Raw genomic sequence first — 20731 nt, 5'->3', positions numbered from 1 at the left:
TTGATTTTTAGAATATAATTTATTTTATTTCTGGTGCCAAGATGGCAACCCCCTCGCCAAAAGGACTACTTCTGGGGGCAAGGAGAGGGACTTCCAGTGGCAAAGGTCAGGGGTTAGAGGGCTGGACTTCTGATTCCAAGATGGCAACCAGGGGGTGAGGCACCTGTCAAGGGCCCTCGACAGCTCACCAAAACTTCTTAAGCAGTGCTCCAGTCAAAATAATTCCCTGCCCCTTCCTTAAGTTATTTAATAGCAATTTATTAAAATTACAGTTCCAGTGCCACTTATTACAACATATGAAAATATTCAGTTCCCGAATGAAGACCGTATCCTGCCATCATTCTGTGTGGAGATCAAGGATAGAAAAAGCTCTGAGAGATCTAAGCACATTTTTACAAAACAAAGGTCTGTCTGGTAAGTGAAGAGCAGTAGAGCTAGCTCTTCTGAAACTTGTCATGAGAAAATTTATAACTGATAACTGAAGTTGCAAGTCTCTTGGAGTAAGAAGCACAGGTCTGATATTTGCATCTACTGGAACCCTGCTGAGGCAGAAGGACTGTAAAGCAAGCCTAATTGGCTATACTGGTACACTACAGCATGAATCCTCCCTTGCAGGCTTCATCAAAAAGGCATGGCTGAGAAAAAGGGACCCAAGTGGCACATTTTCAGTGATTTCTTCCTCCTGAAATGGTTTCTTAAGTTATGGGCAGCTAGACAGAAGTTAGATACAAGCTTTCACACTGCTCTAACTTTCTGTGGTTCCAGAACTAGAGCCACAAAGTACCATAAAGCCAGCTTTCCCTTGCTCTCCTAGGATCCCACTTCTATGTTATTGAGAACAGTAGCATAAACAGGCCAGGTGATGTGGGGCATGAGCCCCAGAAGCTAAGGGGGAGGCACCAGAATGGAGACAGCAGGGCTTGAGGACCCAGGGGGCAGGAGTCCCTTCATCTCTGGCTGTAGGTGTGGCAGCAGCAAGAAGCTTAATGCCCCCAGGTGCAGAAACCCTTCTGAAACCCTGAAGCTGCTTTTCTCACCACCAAATACAGTGTTTCGCGTAGCCACTTGGGATGGGAATTGGTAGAAGTGGCAGCTGCTGGAGTGGGGCAAGAGAAGGCTCATAAAACCAGGCAGGTGTTGTGTTAATTCAGTAGCTGCTGGCCATGCTCACACCTCCCCCTGCAACAATGGCTATATTGCTTGCTAGTCCAGGGCACAAGCCCCACTCATTACACCTCCGACATAGATCCTAGCATAGCAGGCTTGGGGCTCCAACCCCACAGTGTGATGCACCCTGGCAGTCATGTCCACCTGCTGCACTCTCCAGCCACTGCTGTCTTTCCTGGCATGCCTTTGGTGTTGCATAAATTTGGTAGGCTGCTTTTAAAAGCCAGAGCAGCCTCTTACGTTCTTCCCTTCTTACTGCAGTCCACTGGACATACTTACCCCACGGCACAGTCCTTTGGGCCCCACCTGATTAGTACTACTTCAGCTTACTGGGGTCCTGGGCCTAGCTTAACTCACCAGGCATAGTTCCTGGACTCAAACACCCATTATGAGCTACCCTCAACTACATATAGTGTAGCACTCTTCAATGGACACTTTTTAGTGGTTGCACAGGGCTAATACTCCTTTTTGCAAAAAGGATACTCAACAGCACTATCCCCAAAGCACCCTCATGGCTTCCACTCACCTCTTTCTAGCTAGCTCCATATCTCACAGCTTCATATCAATGTCTAGTTGGAACCTGGGGTTTGCCTTTCCTTAAGACTCTTTACCACCTTCATTTATAGACTTGACTTTGCCCTTCCTGAAGTTCACCCTTCTTCTGCCATCTTCCAGCTTCCCCTTTTTGGTTTTTTGTTTGTTGGTAGACACCAGCCCAGAAGCTTTAGTCCTCTCTGGGCTGCTCACTAGATCAGGGGTGTCCAACCTTTTTGAATATGGGGCTGGATCATGAACTTTTTATCACCCAGTGGGCCAGTGGGCCATATTTAAACACCCTCTGTCCTGGGCCATAAAGACCCTGCCTGTGTAGCCCTACTGTACCTTCCTGTTACTGCAAGGCTCATGGTAGTTGCTGGTGGGCAGAGGCAGGAGGGACCCATTCTGCATCCAGCCAGTTACTGTCCCAGAAACTGAAGGGGAGAAATAAATAGCTCTACATCCCCATCCCCATCCCCTGAGCAGCGCAGCCCCACGAGCCGGCGCTGCCTGAGGGGGGCTGGAGGAGGTGGCCACTGCACTGCAGCCCCTCACCCGCCTGCCCATACGGCCCCACTCACCGTGGTGCCCGGTCGCGCACGCACACAGCCCTGGTGGCCTCAGCACTGAGTGCCCAGAGCACGGGGTCTGGCAGACACCAGCTCCCATCACCTTGCCCCGCAGAGGTCACACCAGGACCCCGCCTGCCGAGGTCCCCCATGCTGGCTTCCCATGTGCTGCTGGGGACCGGAGGAGCTGCTTCTGCTGGCTGGTGCCGATCTGGCCGGCCTCCTCCCGTCCCCAGCAGCATGTGGGAATACGGCTTCAGCTGCATGCTGCTCCAGATGGGACAGACCCCCTGGGTCGGCACCAGCCAGCAGAGGCGGCAGTGGAGCCGTGTGCTGCTTGGGACTGACCAGCCCAGGTAGGTAGAAAGTGCAGCTGAGCCCTGGCTGCTCCGGCTGGGCTCATCCTGTCCCTAGCGGCACACAGCTACTCCTCTTCCCACACCACTGTGTCAGCAACGTCAAGCTGACGCAGTGCGTTGGGAACCTTTTCCCTTCCCCAGCCCTTCAGCATCCATTAGGAAGCTGCTGAGGGGCTGGGGCAGGAACAAGGGGTGGGAACGAAAGTAAACAGTGTTTACTTTAGTTTGCCGTTGCAGCACCTCGGGCCTCAGAAAATGCCTCGGTGGGCTGCATGTGGGACAAGCCTGCACTAGATCACGCCTCATGCCCAGGGACTTCTTCAAGACAGACAAGGACCACTCTACAGCAGTTTTCAGAAAGCTCCTCTTTCCTGTGCCTTGACCCCAAATGGCGTCTCTAGCCCAGGATCCAGGCTAATGGCTAGGCTTCCTGGCCACCTCTTCCCATCATATCACCCTAGGTCTTTTAACTGAGTCCAGGGAATTTACATTAATCCTTCAGCTTGCCACAGCCAGCAATTAACTGGCTACTTGTAGTTTAACTCCAGCATCTTATTTCTGCTTATTCCCAGTAAGCTTGTAGCTTGTTGCTTTGGAGTTGTTACCCTTTTGATTCCCTTTGGCTGCCTGTCATTTTGCAGATGGCCCCAATTCAGCAGCCAGCAATGTCTGGCAGCCACATAATACTGCCCTCATTCTCTCTTAAACTAACTGGTGTTACTTTACTAGCCCCCTGTTATACCTAGTATCAGAGACGATCTGAGCAGGGTGTGGGCGCAGGGCATATCAGTCTGTGCGGGGCCCTGACCCTGGATGCAAGGAAGCCAGTGGCAGATTCAGCGGCAGAGTGGGTGGGGGGATATGGGCATGCCGAGTACCTGAATGTGAAGCCAGCAGCCGCACGGAGTCGCTGCATTGCTCCGCCCAGCTCCATGGGGCCCCCCAAAGTGCAGGGCCTGGGGTGGTTGCCCTGATTTGTGCCCCACTAGGGATGGCCCTGCCTAGTATTGGGGCTCATCAGCCCAATAACATTTATCAGCTGTAATAATGCTAACATATGCAGCAGGCAAGGATTTCTGGGGGGGGTGGTGGTGGTATTTTTTACTGAACCAACATGTAATGATTCGAAGAAAAATGTCTTGCATCTAAAAGTTTGTCTAACTTTATCCCAACTATGCCACTGGTACCCTAAGAATTCTTTGCCTCTTGCATAATTCCTGGACCATCATAGCTAAAACATCATTCTAACAATACCAATATATGCAGAACTATTACAAAGGCACAATCTGTTTGCCAGGTTTATATAGGAACGGCACTCATTTAAAGCTCAAATTGCTACGCAGATCAGTTTTTCTTCCAAGGTCTACAAGAACACGTTGGCTGCTGAACACTGTTTTATAACTGGTTTTCAGTTAGTTTTATAGTTTAAGAATGAGAATGTTTTCAATCTACAACTAATTGCCTTCTCAGTAAAATTAAAACAAACATTATACATCTAAATCATAACATCTTCCAGTCCAGTCTGACAGAATGAAGAAAAATATAAAGAAAAAAGCAAGTGCTGAAGAAAAGATTGTTAAATGTAAGATATTTTTCCTCACTCCATAGCCTTGAAGGTTATGCCCAATGAGAATTTTTCTTGGAATTTTCTTTTTCTAGGCTTTGATTCTCCCAGCTGAACATAAATCATAACACTTCATTTGAACGAGCAGGACTAGAGGCAATGATTGTTTGACATTACTGACTATTCTTTTTCCAAACCTATTTCACTGAAGGGTTTCAATCTAATCTTGGTCAGCATAAAGTGAATACATTAACATTTTTGCTGCATCCATTTTAGGCCAATAGACCCAAGCTGTACATTGTGTAATACTGTGATATATTAGATTCTATGTAAGACTCCTTTGCTGTTAGGGTGCATTCTGCTTTTGCTCAAGCCTTTTAGTTACTTTGTCCAAATACACGAGGCATAAGAAATGAATGGTTGCTATGGTCCCCATTACAATTTCAGTGGGTCTAAATTACTGCTTCCCTTACTGATTGGAGTGTTATCCAGGGTCCTTTTTAGCTTGTTCTTTCCACCACAGTTTTAAATCCTTCATTTATTTTAAACACACAAAGGCAATGCTTCTCTTCATTTTATCATTGTCTATAACAAATCTGAGGTTGTTTTTTTACATGAACATGATTTTGGAACTACTAGAACTCACTGTGGTTCAATAAAATTATTATTTTAATTAATGCATTTGTCATCTCAACAGCTGACCTTTCTTTTCATCTACTTCTGGAGGTCTTCAATTAATACTTAATTCAAAGTAGCTACACATGCTCTTGTGTGTTTAAGGGGATTTGATTGTTCCTGCTCTTTCTTGTCATCTGATGGGCCAGATCCAGATGCGCATGCATATGAGGTTTGTGGTGCTGCAAACCTCTTTACGTGCCCTATGCTTCAAATATGCAGCATGGGGGCAAAATTTGCTATTGGAAAATTCCTGTAGAAAAACAAACAAACATACAACCCCCTCCCCCACCACCAAACACGATGCAAAAAAGCCAAACAAACCCCACAACCAAATAAATACCCAGTGCAGTGCATACCACAGGAGTGTGCATCAGCAGACATGGAGGCTCAGTCCTCCCAGGAGATAACCTGGCTGCTGGCCTGAGTGTTTCCACTCCTAGTTCCACCCTGGCTTCTCCAGCAAGCCAGGGGATATTTCCCTTAAGGGGGGTATTTTGCCCTGCACCAAAGCACACATGCAGGAGCATGTGCAACGGTAAAAAGTAGTGGCACAAATTTGTGCCACTACTTTTATTGGCACTGCAAGTGGGGATGTGCCCAAGGATTGCAGATAAATTACGTTCCTCTTCACTTTTACAGCCATGTTTTGATTCGTTCTTTATAAATGAAAATGTACTGTAATGAGTTGGTTAATAAAGCTTCCCAAAAACTGATAATTCTCTTTCATGAAGGGACAAGGACAACAAGGATGAATGCAAAGTCCTGGACTTGGGATGGAATAACTATAAATACAGATGCTGACTGGGGAATAACTGGCTAGGTTGCAATATGACAGAGAAGGACATGTGGGTAAGGTAGACCATAGTGGGTTGTATCAACAGGAATGTCACTTCCCAATCAATGAGGTGATTCTTCTGCTCTATTCAGCACTGGTGAGATTTGCCTGGAGAATTGTGTCCAGCTTTGGGCTCCACACTTCAAGAAGGATGCAAACAGTTTGGAAAGAATTCAGTGCAGAGCAAAAAGGCTGATTAGTGCCTGGGAGGCAAGCCTTAGGAGGCAGGCTGAAAGAACTAGGGTTCTTAGTTTGGAGAACAGAAACTGAGGGGATATTGATAAAAGCCTTCAAATATCTGAAGCGAGATTATAGAGAAGATGGAGAAGGGCTTTTCTCTGTGGCCATAGAGAACAGGATTAGGAGCAATGGCCTCAAATTGCAGCAGGAGAAATTTAGGTTGGAGATTAGGAGGAACTTTCTGACTATGAGGGTTGTCAAGCTACCTAAAGAAAGTGTGGTATCTCTATCCTTGGAAGTTTTCAAGAGCAGGTTGGACAGACACTTGGCTGGGATGGTTTAATTAAAGGTGATCCTACCTTGAGCAGGGAGCTGGACTAGATGACCTTGTGAGGTCACTTCCAGTCCTACTTTTTTATGACCCTATGAAAAAAGTTTGATGTTTTTGAAATATGTTATCATTCTGATGTAGAATGAAAACAAGATTTCTGAATGTTTTTATTAGAAACAAAAGAAACCTGAGAGTGACAAAACAGTTCCACAACAGAGTCAATATTAAGGCATATATCTGGAATGGGGAAGATACAGGTTTCAGCTCTTGCTGTGACACATCTCACAACTCAGGCCATTTGTAGACAGTGCTCAGCATTTTCTAAACCTTGTTAACTGATTTGCATCACACAGTTTGAATCAAATTTCAATTCGAATTAATGGCTAATAGATGATCCCTGACTATCATGGTAGGGGGCACTGGTTATATGCAGTCTATACACTTGACAGCCCATTAACAGAGGTTGGAAGTCAGATTTGACTTGAATATTTTGTACTAATTAATAATAATTAGTACAAAATATAATAATAAGCCTGTAAAAGCACTGCTACATTGTTGTGGTTATCTAAAGTGTTGTAATTGACCCGATACTTGACTTTTTAAAGGTGTTACTTTATGCCTGATAGCCTCTATTGTTTTGCAAAAACCCAACTGAATTTCCCTTGCTGGGTTGATATTTGCAATGCTTATCTGAGATCCTAAGGACTGTTTTTCCTAAAAGCAACACTATATATACGTGTTAATTAATATAGTTTAAATTACCTGATTTGGACTGCCTTAATCTGCATTAATTTTAACCTGCATTCAGTGAGGATTACTTAATTCGGACTGCAGCCACTTTTTATTTGGATTACAGACATGTATACAGTTACAGCTGTACTCCAGATTAAACATAGAAAAACATAGCCTTTATAAAGGGTCTCAATGCCCTAACCACTTGGTTCTTTTGGGTGGTGTCTCTCTTTCTCTGGTCAGAAAAAATCTGGGAAAAGAAATTTTGACTACTTCTACTCATCAGTATGTCTCTGTATCAGCACTTTCTACAGGACATCTCAGACTCATGTCATATAGCTATTGCTTATAGAAGATTCTTCATGAATTAACTCCCAGTTATTATGAACATGAATTTGGGAAGAGGGCGATTTATTTTATCCCATCTGTCACCACATAGTTCTGGTTGGCCATGAAGTGCAACTGAGTAATAACTATGGAGTCCTCGGTGCCTAATTGGCTATGGTTTTTGTTTATTTTTGATGATCATATTAAATTTAACAAAAATGTTAATTTGGGATAATATGAAGAGTGGCTTTTTTCATAAATCCTTGACTGAAAAACAGAGTGAAAACACTTTCTGGGATCACTTTATACTGTGGGATGACAGGAATTTCTCCCATAATATTTTATTTTGCTTTTCTTTTGTGAAGTGGAAGCAGATTAAGTGAGCAACATAGAGAGTTGAGGTGTCATCTTATTTTTACTCCAGGCAAACCTGAAGAAGTAACAGCTAAAAAGTAGGATTTTACTTACTTATCGTGGATCCAGACTCAGGCCTGTTCAAAGAGCTGATGATAACAAAGCCAAACCCTTCGTTCTCTTTGCGGTGGATGACAACATCACTGGTTTGTAAGCTGTGTGAACTAAAGCCCTCTGGGGGTGTAGCATTACTACTAGATACAGCATGATTACTGTTAGTGTAAGCAGCATAGTCACTTCTTGGAGAACTATGGTGAGTAGACACTGAGCCTGGGCTTCTGCCATTCTCTGGGCACGGTTCTCCTGAAATATAAATCATATCATTGTTACACTCTGACTCGTTCAGTGGCATTCTGAGTTACAGTACATTTGCTAATGCAACATGAATACAACTGACTATCTACTGCACAGAGTACTGCGAATATTAAGTAGGAGAACTGTAACAGATGTGGAAAGACAGGAATCTACCTGATTATGCAAAGCATTCAAGGGCAATCAGACAATACAAACTGCTATGCTGCTGAAATATGAGGGGAGAAATTCCATTGCAAAAAGCAGCTGAAACCTTGCTAGCAGAAGGCTGAGAGACATTTTCTGGCCTATTAGCTGATCTGTCATCTAGTGGAAAATGTGACTATCTAATCTAATATAAAAGTATTTGTTTCTAGATTAAAAGAATTTAAGCAGGCAGATAACAAAGAATTAGCTGCATAATTTATCTCTTACAAATTGATTAGCATACTCAAACCATGTTTATGGAATAGGAGAGCAATACAATGCAAAATAATCACAAGCAATTGTTCTGTTGATGCATCCACAGCAATAGTGCTCATTTATAAGTTTTAAAGACGTTGTTGCATACAGGGTTTAAATGATAAAAAATGCAAATTTAGTCCATTAACTTTTCAGCTATGACTTTAGCATAAGTAAGAGCAGAGAGGAAGAAAAATTTAGTGATATTAAGTATATCTTTATACAAGCATTGCTGGCAGACAGAAACTGTTACTAGTAACCTGAAGTTTGCACACAGAAGAGTGTAGCTTTACTCAGATTAACCATATTTTATCACTGTTTTAATACATCTGGATATTACGGCTGTGCGAGGCTTCAGACAGAACTTTAGATCCGGAGAAGCTTTGGATGCTTTGGGGTCCGAAGCAGCATGTCTGGGTTGATGCGCTGCCTCATTCGGCCTCCCGAAATGGTTCGGCGCTGCAGCAGAGATCTGACCATAGGATATAATGGGGAAACAATAAAATATCTATAACTTTGTTGTTTTTTGTGTGATTTGGATGAAATTTTCAGAGTTCATAGACTCTTTAGAGAACATGAAGCCTTTCAAGTCTCAAGAAGATTAGTTTAGGGGTTTGGGGAGAACTGTACCCCAAATTCTTGAAAGCAAAACTCATGTCACTTCTAGGTGTTACAATAGAGTGGGGTGAAAACTGCAGGGATGGTAGCCTATGCTAAGGCCACAAAGCCTGCCAAGTTTCAAGAAGATTGGTGCAGGGATTTAGCGGGAACCACCTCAAGCTGCAGACAAGCAAAACTCGTGCCATGGGTGAACCTGTGTGTGTTAAGGCGCAGCGGGGTGACAGCTGCAGGGATGGTGGCCCCTGCTGTGGCCATGATGCCTGCCAGCTGTCGAGGAGATCAGTGCAGGGGAGTTCTGGGGCCCTGCACCCCTAGCTGCTGACAGGCAAAACTCATGATATGGGTGCTTGTGGGACTGACCGTCTCTGTCTTGGGGAGTGGGAGACACTACTACAGGCCTGGCCGCTAAGCTACTGTGTTACCAGTTACCAACCAGTCATGATTCACTCAGGGACCAGCTCAGTACACAGGACCTAGCTAGCGTAGCCAGTTAACTGCCATCGATTAGCACTTACAAAACCAGGCAAAGGAGAGGAAAGAATAAATACAATCAACTGCCCCAAGACAGAAAGAGTCAGTCCCACGAGCACCCAAAGCACGAGTTTTGTTTGTCAGCAGCTAGGGGTGCAGGGCCCCAGAACCCCCCTGCACTGATCTCCTCGATAGCTGGCAGGTGTCATGGCCGCAGCAGGGGCTACCATCCCTGCAGCTGTCACCCCGCTGCACCTTAACATACGCAGAGTCACCCATGGCATGGGCTTTGCTTGTCCGTAACTTGAGAGGCAGTTCCCCCCAAACCCCTGCACCAGTCTTCTTGAAACATGGCAGGCTTTGTGGCTTCAGTAAGCATTACCACCCCTGCAGTTTTGACCCCACTGTGGTGTAACACATAGACATGACAGGAGTTTTGCTTTCAAGAACTTGGGGTACAGTTCCCCCAAGCCCCTGCACTGATCTGCTTGAAACTTGGCAGGCTTTGTGGCCTCACCAGGGGCCACCACCTCTGCAGTTTTCACCACCCTGTGGTGTAACACACATTTGTGACATGAGTTTGGCTTTTATGAATTTGGGGTACAGTTCCCCCCAAACCCCTGCATCAATATTCTTGAAACTTGGCAGGTTTCATGCCCTCAGAAGAGGCTACCATTTCTGCAAGTTTCATCCAAATCAGACAAAAAACAACACAGTTATAGGTATTTCATTGATTCCCCCATAATACCCTAAGGCGGGATCTCCGAGGTGACGCCAAAGCTTCGGAGCCGCTTCAGCCGGATCGAGGCAGAAACCCAGTCCAGAGCTCTGGATCGGATCGCGGCCATCCAAAGCAGCCAGATCCAAAGCTGGATTGGATCACTGCTGACTCACACAGGCCTACTGGATATAAAGTAGTGTGTATTTTGTTCATAGCAGTAGCAACAGACTAGTTATGTTACAACCTTTCTGAAGAGATTCACATACCCCAGGAAGAAAATGTACAGATTAGAAATTGAATGTCACAACATAAACTATTTTTGTCTTAGTAAACAAACATGATCCGAGGATAAGCTATTGAATTTTCAGGAATGTGTGTCCTTTAGCAGACCTTGTGTGACTTTGAAATTAAGTCATTAGAGAGAATGGAAAACAAACAATTATTATACTGAGACATTAGAAAATCTTCAAGAGTTATTGAACCAAATCTGCAACTAAATGCCATAGTCAGTGACAAGAGAGATCTCATTTTCTGGCTGTCATGTTTTAGAAGGTTGAATACTGTTTATGTCATAGTTTCAAAGTTAGTAGGGTTGGAAGGGACCTGAGCAGATCATCAAGTCTGACCCCCTGCCTTGGAAGGAAAGAGTACTGGGGTCAAACGACCCCAGCAAAGTGTATATCTAGCCTCCTCTTAAAGACCCCCAGGGTAGGAGCCAGCACCACTTCTCTTGGAAGTTGGTTCCAGATCCTAGCCACCCTGACAGTGAAGTACTGCCTCCTGATGTCTAATCTGAATTTACCCTCTGCCAGCTTGTGACTGCTATTCCTAGTCACTCCTGGTTTCATAGTTTCATAGTTTCATAGTAGCTAGAGTCGGAAGGGACCTAGGTAGATCATCTAGTCCGACCCCCTGCCTTGGCAGGAAAGAGCACCGGGGTCAGATGACCACGGCAAGGTGCTCATCTCACTTCCTTTTAAAAATCCCCAGGCTAGGAGCCTGCACCACTTCCCCTGGAAGCTGGTTCCAGGCCCTAGCCGCCCTGACTGTGAAGTAGCGCCTCCTAATATCTAATCTAAACTTACCCTCCGCCAGTTTGTGACCGTTATTCCTGGTCACTCCTGGCAGCGCACGGGGGAACAGGGACTCCCCCAATACCTGCTGATCCCCCCTGACCAGTTTGTAGCAGGCCACAAGGTCCCCCCTTAACCTTCTCTTGTGGAGGCTAAACAGGTTCAGGTCCCGTAGCCTCTCCTCATAAGGCCTGCCCTGCTGACCCCTGATCATACGAGTGGCCCTCCTCTGAACTCTTTCCATATCGTCCACGTCCCTCTTGAAGTGTGGCGCCCAGAACTGGATGCAGTATTCCAGCTGCGGCCTGACCAGTGCCGCATAGAGGGGGAGGATCACCTCCCTGGACCTACTCGAGATGCATCTGTGGATGCATGACAGGGTACGGTTGGCCTTCTTGACTGCCTCCCCACACTGCCGGCCCATGTTCATCGTGGAGTCAATGACGACTCCAAGATCCTTTTCCGTCTCCGTGCTGGCAAGAGGGGAGTTCCCCAACCTGTAAGTGTGGTGCCGGTTCTTCCTCCCCATGTGCAACACCTTGCACTTATCAGTGTTAAAACCCATCCTATTCTCATCCGCCCACCGTTGCAACCTGTCAAGGTCAGCTTGTAGCCTATTGCACCCTTCTAGTGCACCCACATCTTAGTGTCATCAGCAAACTTGAACAGGGTGCTTTCTACCCCGTCATCCAAGTCACTGATGAAGATGTTGAACAGTGCGGGCCCGAGGACCGAGCCCTGCGGGACCCCACTGCCCACATCCTTCCAGGTCGAGAAGAACCCATCCACTACCACCCTCTGGGTGCGGCCCTCCAACCAGTTGGCGACCCATTTGACTGTGTGGGCATCGACACCACAGTCTCCCAGCTTTTTGATGAGGACAGGGTGAAAGACAGTGTCGAAAGCATTCCAGAAGTCCAGAAAGACTACATCCACAGCAACCCCTGCGTCTAATGATTTGGTGACCTGATCGTAAAAGGCCACCAGGTTGGTCTGACAAGACCTGCCACTGATGAACCCATGTTGGTTGCCCCTGAGCATGCATTCCCCCGCAAGGCCCTCCTGGATGTGTGCCAGGATAATTTTTTCAAAGAGCTTACCCGGGATTGAGGTAGTGTTCAGGGGAACAGAGACTTCCCCAGTGCCTGCTGCTTCCCTCTGACTAGTTTGTAACAGGCCACTAGTTAGTTCAGCCTTCTCTTGTGGAGGCTGAACAGGTTCAGGTCCCGTAGCCTCTCCTCGTAGGGCCTGCCCTGCTGCCCCCAGTCATGTGAGTGGCCTTCTCTGGACCATCTTCATGTTGTCCACATCCCTCCTGAAGTGCGGCGCCCAGAACTGGATGCAGTACTCCAACTGCAGCCTGACCAGTTTCTCATAGAGGGGGAGGATCACCTCCTTGGATCTGCTTGAGATGCATCTGTGGATGCATGACAAAGTGCGGTTGGCCTTCCTGACTGCCTCCCCACACTGCCGGCCCATGTTCATCTTGGAATCAATGATGATTCTGAGATCCTTTTCTGCCCCTGTACTGACAAGAAGGGAGTTCCCCAGCCTGTAGGTATGCTGCTGGTCCTTCCTCCCCAGGTGCATCACTTTGCACTTGTCAGTGTTGAATCCCATCCTATTCTCATCTCCCGCCCCCCGTAACCTGTCTAGGTCCGATTGCAGCCTATTCCTTCCTTCTAGCATGCCCACATCCCCCCCACATCTTAGTGTCATCAGCAAATTTGAACAGGGTGCTTTTTACCCCCTTGTCCAAGTCACTGATGAAGATGTTGAACAGTGCGGGCCCGAGGACTGAGCCCTGGGGGACCCCACTACCCACATCCCTCCAGGTCGAAAATGACCCATCCACCACCACTCCCTGGGTGCGGCCCTTCAGCCAGTTGGTGACCTATTTGGCTGTGTAGGTGTCGACACCACTGTCCCCTAGTTTTTTAATGAGAACGGGGTGAGAGACAGTGTCAAAGGCCTTCCAAAAGTCCAGGAAGACTATGTCCACTGCTACCCCTGCATCTAAGGATTTGGTGACCTGGTCGTAGAAGGCCACCAGGTTGCTCTGACAGGACCTGCCTCTAATGAACCCGTGTTGGTTGCCCCTAAGCATAATCTCCCCTGCTGGTCCCTCATGGACATGTGCCAGAATAATTCTCTCTAAAAGCTTACCCAGGATTGAGGTAAGACTAACTGGCCTATAGTTTCCCAGGTCCTCCTTCCTCCCCTTTTTGAAGATGGGAACCACACTGGCCCTCTTCCAGTCCTCTGGTACCACACCAGAGCACCACTAGTGCTTGTACAGCCATGCCAGGGGTCCCACAATGACCTCAGCTAATTCCCTCAGTACTCTGGGATGGAGTTCGTCCAGATCAGCTGATTTGAATACATCCAGTCCCTCTAGAAGTTTCCTAACTAGTTCCTCACTAACCCTTGGCCTAGGTGCACCTCCCCTGGGGTGTTAAGGGGGCCAGAGCAGGGGTGGCTGTTCCGGTCCCTGCTCAGGAAAATGGAGACAAAGAAGTCATTAAATAGGTTAGCTTTGTCATCTGGTGTGATGACCAGATTTCCTAGCGTGTCTTGCAGGGGCCCCACGTTACCTGGAACCTTCTTTTTGCCCCCTATGTATTTAAAAAAGGACTTCTTGTTGTCCTTGATCCGGGAAGCTCATCCCAGTTCCGTCTCCGCCTTGGCCTTCCTGACTGCCCCCCTGCAGCCCTGAGCAACTGCAGTATAGTCATCCCTGGTGATGGCTCCTCCCTTCCATTGGGTGTACGCCTCCCTTTTAGCTAGAAGACATTCCCATATGCTTTTGGTGAGCCATGGGGGCTTTTGCGCCCTCCTGCCCCCTTTGATCCATGTTGGGATTACTTCCCTTTGGGCTTGGAGGATCATCTCCTTAAGGAGCAACCACTCTTCTTGGACACCTGGCTCCCCTCCCCTCCAGGACCTCAGTGCTTCACCGACTATTCTCCTTAGCTCACTGAAATCCACCCTCCTGAAATCTAGGGCTGCAGCCTTGCTGCAGGCCTTTCCCACCTTGTGCTGGATGGTGAATTCCAGCAGGCGATGATTGCTGTCACCCAGGTGATCGAGCACCCGCAGCTCCCTCACCAGGTCGTCGCTGGTGGCCAGCACCGGGTCCAACAAGGTGTCTCCCCTGGTGAGGCTGTGCACCTCCTGGGTTAGATGGAGGTCCTGCATTCTGGCTAGGAACCTACGTGAATGGTCAGACCTGGCTGACCGCTCTTCCCAGCCGATGTCTGGAAAGTTCAGGTCACCCATGATGACCACGTCCTTTGACCTAACTACCTCTGTGAGCTGACTTAAGAAATCCTGGTCTAGCTCTTCTCCTTGGTTGGGTGGTCTGTAGTAGACCCCAACCGTTAAGTCTCTTTCCCCTCGAATGCCTTGTATTCTAACTCAGAGCACTTCTGTGTGCTTCTCCTCTGACTCTGTGCTACCTGATGAGGATGAGTATTCCTCCTTAATGTAGAGTGCTATGCCCCCACCTTTCCTCCCTGTTCTGTCCCTCCTGTACAGCCTATAGCCCTTGATATTCATCGCCCAGTCATGCAGTCGGGCTGTAACAAAAAGAAAATTGTCTTTCTCTTCTAAATGACCAGGAGCTGGCTTAGCTAGAAATGAATGCAACAGATTGCTATGAAGTACAGGAAAAGAATGATAAAGGAGGGAAAGAGGAGTTTAGATGGCTATTAGATTTTCATCAGAAATATTTAATTTTGCTTACTCTTCTTGCAAAGAAATAGCTTCTAATTTCTACATGATTTCAACTTACACTCCTTCCTAACAAAACAGGTTTCAGGGTTGGTAATGTTGCTATGTCAGTTCTGGAGAAAGAGGCAGTTTATGATTCTGTGGCCAAGCCGTACAAAATATTCACGTCAAATCTTAAACTCCTTTTGGGTGATGTCTTCTAACCTCAGATTTTGCTAATTTTCTGACAACTCAAAACTGGTGAACATCTTTCTACCCCATCTCCTAGAGAAAGCCCTTGAAGACATGGAGGAGAGGAGGGATTCTCTTTGCAGGTTGGAGTTTTTTTTCTTTAACTTATGAATAAAATTGCTGGGCTGTGTTTGAAACTGAAGCCAACAATAACTGCACAGCCCTTGTCTTGAGTCTGTGGTTTGGGAGTGCGTATAATGGGACCACCTAAGGAGATTTTTCTTTTTAGGGCCCTTCCTCTACACCTATTCTGTTTATTCAACCAGTACTGCCTGCAGCTTGTTCTTTCTCTCACGCTTATTTGTTCCTTTTATTTTCTTTCTAGAGAAGCTCAAGCTTTCTAAGTACTTTTATGCTTGACTTCCACAACTTCCAGATATCATTCACAGGACAAGAAACTATTAACCAGACAGAGGAGAAACATATTCGTGAATGTCAGTGTATTAAATATTCACAACATTCAGCATGAATCTTTTCAATTGTTATGTCAGGGGAAATAAAAAGGAAGCCATTTTTTAAAAAAAGAAGCAATTCTTTTTTTTTCTTTTGTTTTTGCAAATTCCAGTTTTCCTTACATTTCCCCCCAAGTATTTCTGATTTTTCCATAAAGCAAACATGTTTGCCACGCAGAGAAAATTGATCATATTCTTCTCTCAGTTAAACCTGTGGAAGCCTATTGATCGCACTGAAATTGCGTAAGTTAAACTTAGATGAGCATCAGACATACCCAACAAATACAAAAGATTTATTTGTTTGAAACTGAATGCATAGATAATCCTTCCAGTTACAGTGTGCAGGTAGACATCTCTGCATAAACCCTGTTTCTTGCAGAATCAGGGCCTTAATGTTGTACATCAATATGAACTGAAAGCATTACAAAACTGTAAGACTAATTGAAAGCACTGGGAAAATACTTCTGCAACCTACTTCTTGATGTACAAGTATTTTACAACATCATAAGGAAAGCTCAAATTCTTCATATTGCACATGCCCATTTGAATGATAAATTCATGCCAACCCAATCAGTCTTAGGTGTGATATGGGCGAATATATTTTCATTGGTTTTGTATTGTTCAGCTTATCTCCATGTAAATTATGCCTCATTGTTATTTAGAGAACACATAATATATTATAATTAATTTAACATCCTCTAGGTTCATAAGCAGGTAAACAGTAATGAGTCAGACACTATATTTCTCAGTGTGTCACTATCAAGGCTAAAGAATAATTCAGGGTGTTTTACCAAGTTAATTCAGTCTTTGTGCCAGGAGTGCCGGGTGGGTAGTAGAACCTCTTACAAAGTTTTGCACATAATATATGGCAATCAAACACCAAATTACAACTACTCTGTATTACTGCTTATCATTTTCTTGCCTGCACCCTACCTCTATATAGGCTGATAAGATCTGCCAACCCCTATGTACTTAGGAAACTAAGTACTTCACATATGTTTAGTGTATTACCTTGGTTACTGGCCATTTTCCTAGAGTTTGGGGAGCTGCTTGGCGGTGTTGTGCCAGGCTGGAGGGAGGGTTTCTGGCTGCAGGACTCTAGAGTCAGTAACAGAAGAAAGTCAGTCCCAAGATGGGGGAACACTGGCACAGAACTGACAGCATGCCAGAGGTGGGAGATAGGGACTATGAAGAACAAGAATTGGGTTGGGAACATAAACTCTTTGGCTCAAAGGGGTGAGCAAGGAGGTAAAGGCAAGGGAGATGAAGAAGGGAAAGAAGAAAGACCCTTTAGTGGATGGAGAAGGAGGAAACAGAAGGGTTGTTAGCAGGATTTTGCTCACTTTTGATCCCTCAGTAAGGTGCACCAATGACGAGTGCGTTCTCAGGGTTATATTAGATTATTAAACACCATTTTCTCTCCACATAAGCAGAGATCTTAACTGAATGAAAACAGAACACTTACTAATAGATGCTGCTGGATATACGTTTTAAAAAATCCCATTCTTTGTGTTAGTAGCACCTCGTTTGTTTCTGGCTGAAAAAATTGTAACTAATTTGTCTTCCATTCTGAATGTTGTTTTAAATTTGTCACCTGAAATGGTTGGAGAGAGGAACCAAACTACCCTGTTCCTAGGATTTATTTAAATAACACTAAAAGGCTTGAGCCTGCTCCCTTGAAGTCCATGGCAGAATGCTAATTAACTTCAGAGGGGGCACAAACTAATATCAAACTAATAAAAGGCACCTTTTCCTTAAATAGCTTAGTCTTTGAGCCTGTTCCTGCTTGCCTTACTGACATGGATGACTTCAACAAGACCAGTGACATAAGCAAAGCACTGTTTGGCCCTAAAATAGCACAAATGGGGAAGACACAGGACAACACAGCATGTTAAAAACTGGAAAGGCTCATGACATTACACCAGGAAAAGCAGTGTTACTTCTTGATTCTCTAGGAAGGAACACTGTGCTGCACTGTTTGCATGACAAATGCTGCCAGGGGATGGCACACAAAACTTTTCTATTTTTTTTCCCTTTAAGATAGAAATATTTATATTGAAGTTATTTATTTATTTATTTTTAAACAGTATCTAAATTACTATGCATCTTACTAATGCAGGATAAGGCTGGTTGTTTTTTCCCCAATCTCCTTTTAACATACCTGTTGATAGCACCTTTCTTCTCACAGTAAGATTCACTTGCCCATTTCGGGCTGCATTATGCATGAGATCAATCACATATCGGTGGGTTTTGCCAGCTACTGGAATCCCATCTACATATACCAACTCATCACCAGGATGTAGACGACCATCTCTGTCTGCAGAGCCCATTGAAATTACAGCTCCAATCAGAATCTATACAGTAAAAAGAAAAAAGGAAAAAAAAACAACACAGGAAGGTTAAAGACATACTCAGACTGAAGCCTGCCATACCGTACCTAAGATTTTGCTGGAAGTTCATCTTACTTTTACTTCTCTGTTTAAATTCATGCTTGCATGTCATATAGGGAAACAGTGTGAGAACAAAGGCCATGGTCACTCATCACGCTCCATTAGAAATGTCATTCTATTTGTCTGAAAAATGAGAACTACAAGAAACCTGAGAGCTCTAGTCTTGTAACATTTACATCAAAACTGCATCTCAAAAAGTAATATATTACTTCAGTCACAAGTGATTGGGTTTCAATGCAGTAGTTATAGCATGAAGTACTAAAGTCTGTAGGAGGTCTGACTAGATGAACACAATGAGCCCTTTGGGCCTTAAAATCTGAAAACTTGGGTACTGCCCACCCAAGTTTCCTGACTACTCTGCAGTATAAAACAGCTCTTATGTTTTACCTGAAAGGTGATTAGTGATGTGTCAAATAGTCCCTGGAAACACTTTGCACCTGCTTTAGGGTTCTTTAAGAAAAAAGATCCTGAGCAACTGCTATTACTGATGATAAAATTTGTTAAAGAATGAGCTGACTGACAAGAAAAAGAGGAGAAATGTTAGATATTTCTGTGTGGATGGTATATTTAGATTATGGACATGCTTAAATATGCATTTAAATGTAATCCTGTAAACCCAGTGGAAAAGGAATGCTTAGAAGATTCTAATGACTTTTTTTGCAGATATATTTTTTCCAGCTGCATCTTTTGATGATGTATTTATTTCAGGGGGGGATAAAATCTTCCAGACTTTCTCTCTTGTTTAAATCTGGGGTAAGCACTGGATGATGAACAGAAGAGGAAAAGTAGCCAGGGGAGGGGAGTAGGGCTGCTCAAGAATTAGCATAGCCCAAAGTTGTATTAATGTCTGAGCAATGCTTCCCCTGCACTCAAATTTAATAGCACCCATTGGGGGAACCTATAATTGTGGCTCCTCTGGAGATACTATGCAGACAGGCACCATAGGAGACCCTCAAGGGCTAGGTTGTGGGTCAGATTCATAGAGTAAGTATTTTCACAGCAGTGACCTTGATCTCTGACAACCATTCAAAGTTTTGCAGGGTCTGAGATGGCAAACTCCCTCAAGAAAAAAAAAATGTATTTGAAGCAAGCTTCCTATCAAGAACCTTGTAAAGTTTTCCTTCTCTCAGGTCTCCCAACAGTCCTCTTTTGTTTCCAAAATGTCGCAAAAAGAAAAAAAGTCACAGCTTTTTCCTTTTTCCTGCTGTTTTCAAGTTCCCTTTAAGTTGTGCCAAGCTGAGTTCCCAGAGATTTTCCTTTTAGATATTTCATTCTGTTCTTCAAAATGCTGAGAAGCATCTCAAAGGTTTGGAAAGTACTTTGTGCAAAACCCAACTATAAAATATACATTTATGCTCCTTTACTGGACAATAAAAAGCAACCCAAAACTATGTTTAGATAGATCTCCAAAGCTTTTCAAAGGGTTTTGATTTTGTGTCTCCAGTGAGTAAGGATTTGCAGCTAATTATCCAGGACGAAAATGTTTGTTAACTCACTATAGTTTGAAAGATTAGCATGGGAAAAATCTGTTCCTTCATTTATAATCAGAGTACTTTTCACTTACTTTATATCAGAATCCATGCTGATAAAATATCAAATAGTCTGCTCTCTTGAACCTTTAGTCTGCCAGTAGGAAGTAGAACTAGGAGTGCCATTAGTATTCATTGGCTTCATCTACACAAGACGGTGACTGCACAGTAACTAGTTACTACTATACAGCAGTGTTGTGTGGCACAAAGTGCAACGTGATGCTACTACTGCACACTAGTAATGAGCTACTGCACAGTCAGTGTCACCTAAAAGCCATTTGGTGACATTGATATGTAGTAACTGTGATTACTGTGCAGTCATTCAGTACTTGTGCAATTACTAAATGACTGTGCAGTAATGACTGCGCACTCAGCATCTCATGGAGACATAGCCAGCTGTAAGTTATAGTTGTATACTTGCTCCCTGAAAATATTTGAGCTTCATATCTGAGTTACAGTTAGGCATCATAGCAATGGTAGCTGAATACCTATAAATGAACATTTTGTTACATAATAGATCTTCTTGCCTTTTGATTAAAAATGGTCTTTCAACAAGTTATGATTCACTGGGTGCATCTACATATGCATTAAGGCATTTTTTCTAATGTGCATTAAATTTAGTACCTCTATTGTGAGGTACTAAAGAAATGTGCATTAGGCTGCCTTAATGCTCAGTAATGAAAGCACACCATTTTCAAGTAGGCTATTTTATTGCACATTAGCATCACTGCATGTTTTTTTATGTAATGCTTTAATGCGCAGAAGTATAGGCTACTGTGTATTAAAGCGCACGTGTAGACTCACCTGCTAAATAATCATCATACATGCATAATGATTTTCAAAAGCACTAAAATAAGTAGTGACTGATAGAGTTAGGAACTGAACAGTGGTTGACTTGTCTCTTATCCTGTCTCTGACCAGCATTACCAGATCCACCAGCAACGTAAAAAGAAAAGACATTGTAGACGATAATAGAATAATTTTTTCCATAGAAAGAGTTTTTTT

General features: G+C 44.5%; 1 protein-coding gene across 6 annotated transcripts in view; it reads right to left on the bottom strand.

The window, feature by feature from the left end:
* MAGI2 (membrane associated guanylate kinase, WW and PDZ domain containing 2) overlaps positions 1-20731 on the bottom strand; it is a 1241136-nt gene that overhangs the window by 91749 nt on the left and 1128656 nt on the right. For 4 of the 6 annotated variants that reach the window (XM_090041911.1, XM_090041915.1, XM_090041912.1 and 1 more), the window contains 3 exons: positions 17909-18101; positions 16759-16845; positions 7748-7996 (listed from right to left, as the gene is read on the bottom strand). In XM_090041911.1, coding sequence (XP_089898037.1) covers positions 7748-7996; positions 16759-16845; positions 17909-18101 — 529 coding nt within the window. The remainder of the gene's footprint in view (positions 1-7747; positions 7997-16758; positions 16846-17908; positions 18102-20731) is intronic. The other 2 variants (XM_090041916.1, XM_090041914.1) reach the window with 1 other exon arrangement.

Source organism: Crocodylus siamensis, chromosome 4, assembly GCF_052110815.1.
Source record: "Crocodylus siamensis isolate JL-2025a chromosome 4, ASM5211081v1, whole genome shotgun sequence".
In the NCBI taxonomy this organism is placed as follows: domain Eukaryota; kingdom Metazoa; phylum Chordata; order Crocodylia; family Crocodylidae; genus Crocodylus; species Crocodylus siamensis.
This window is presented reverse-complemented; position numbering and strand designations above follow the sequence as displayed.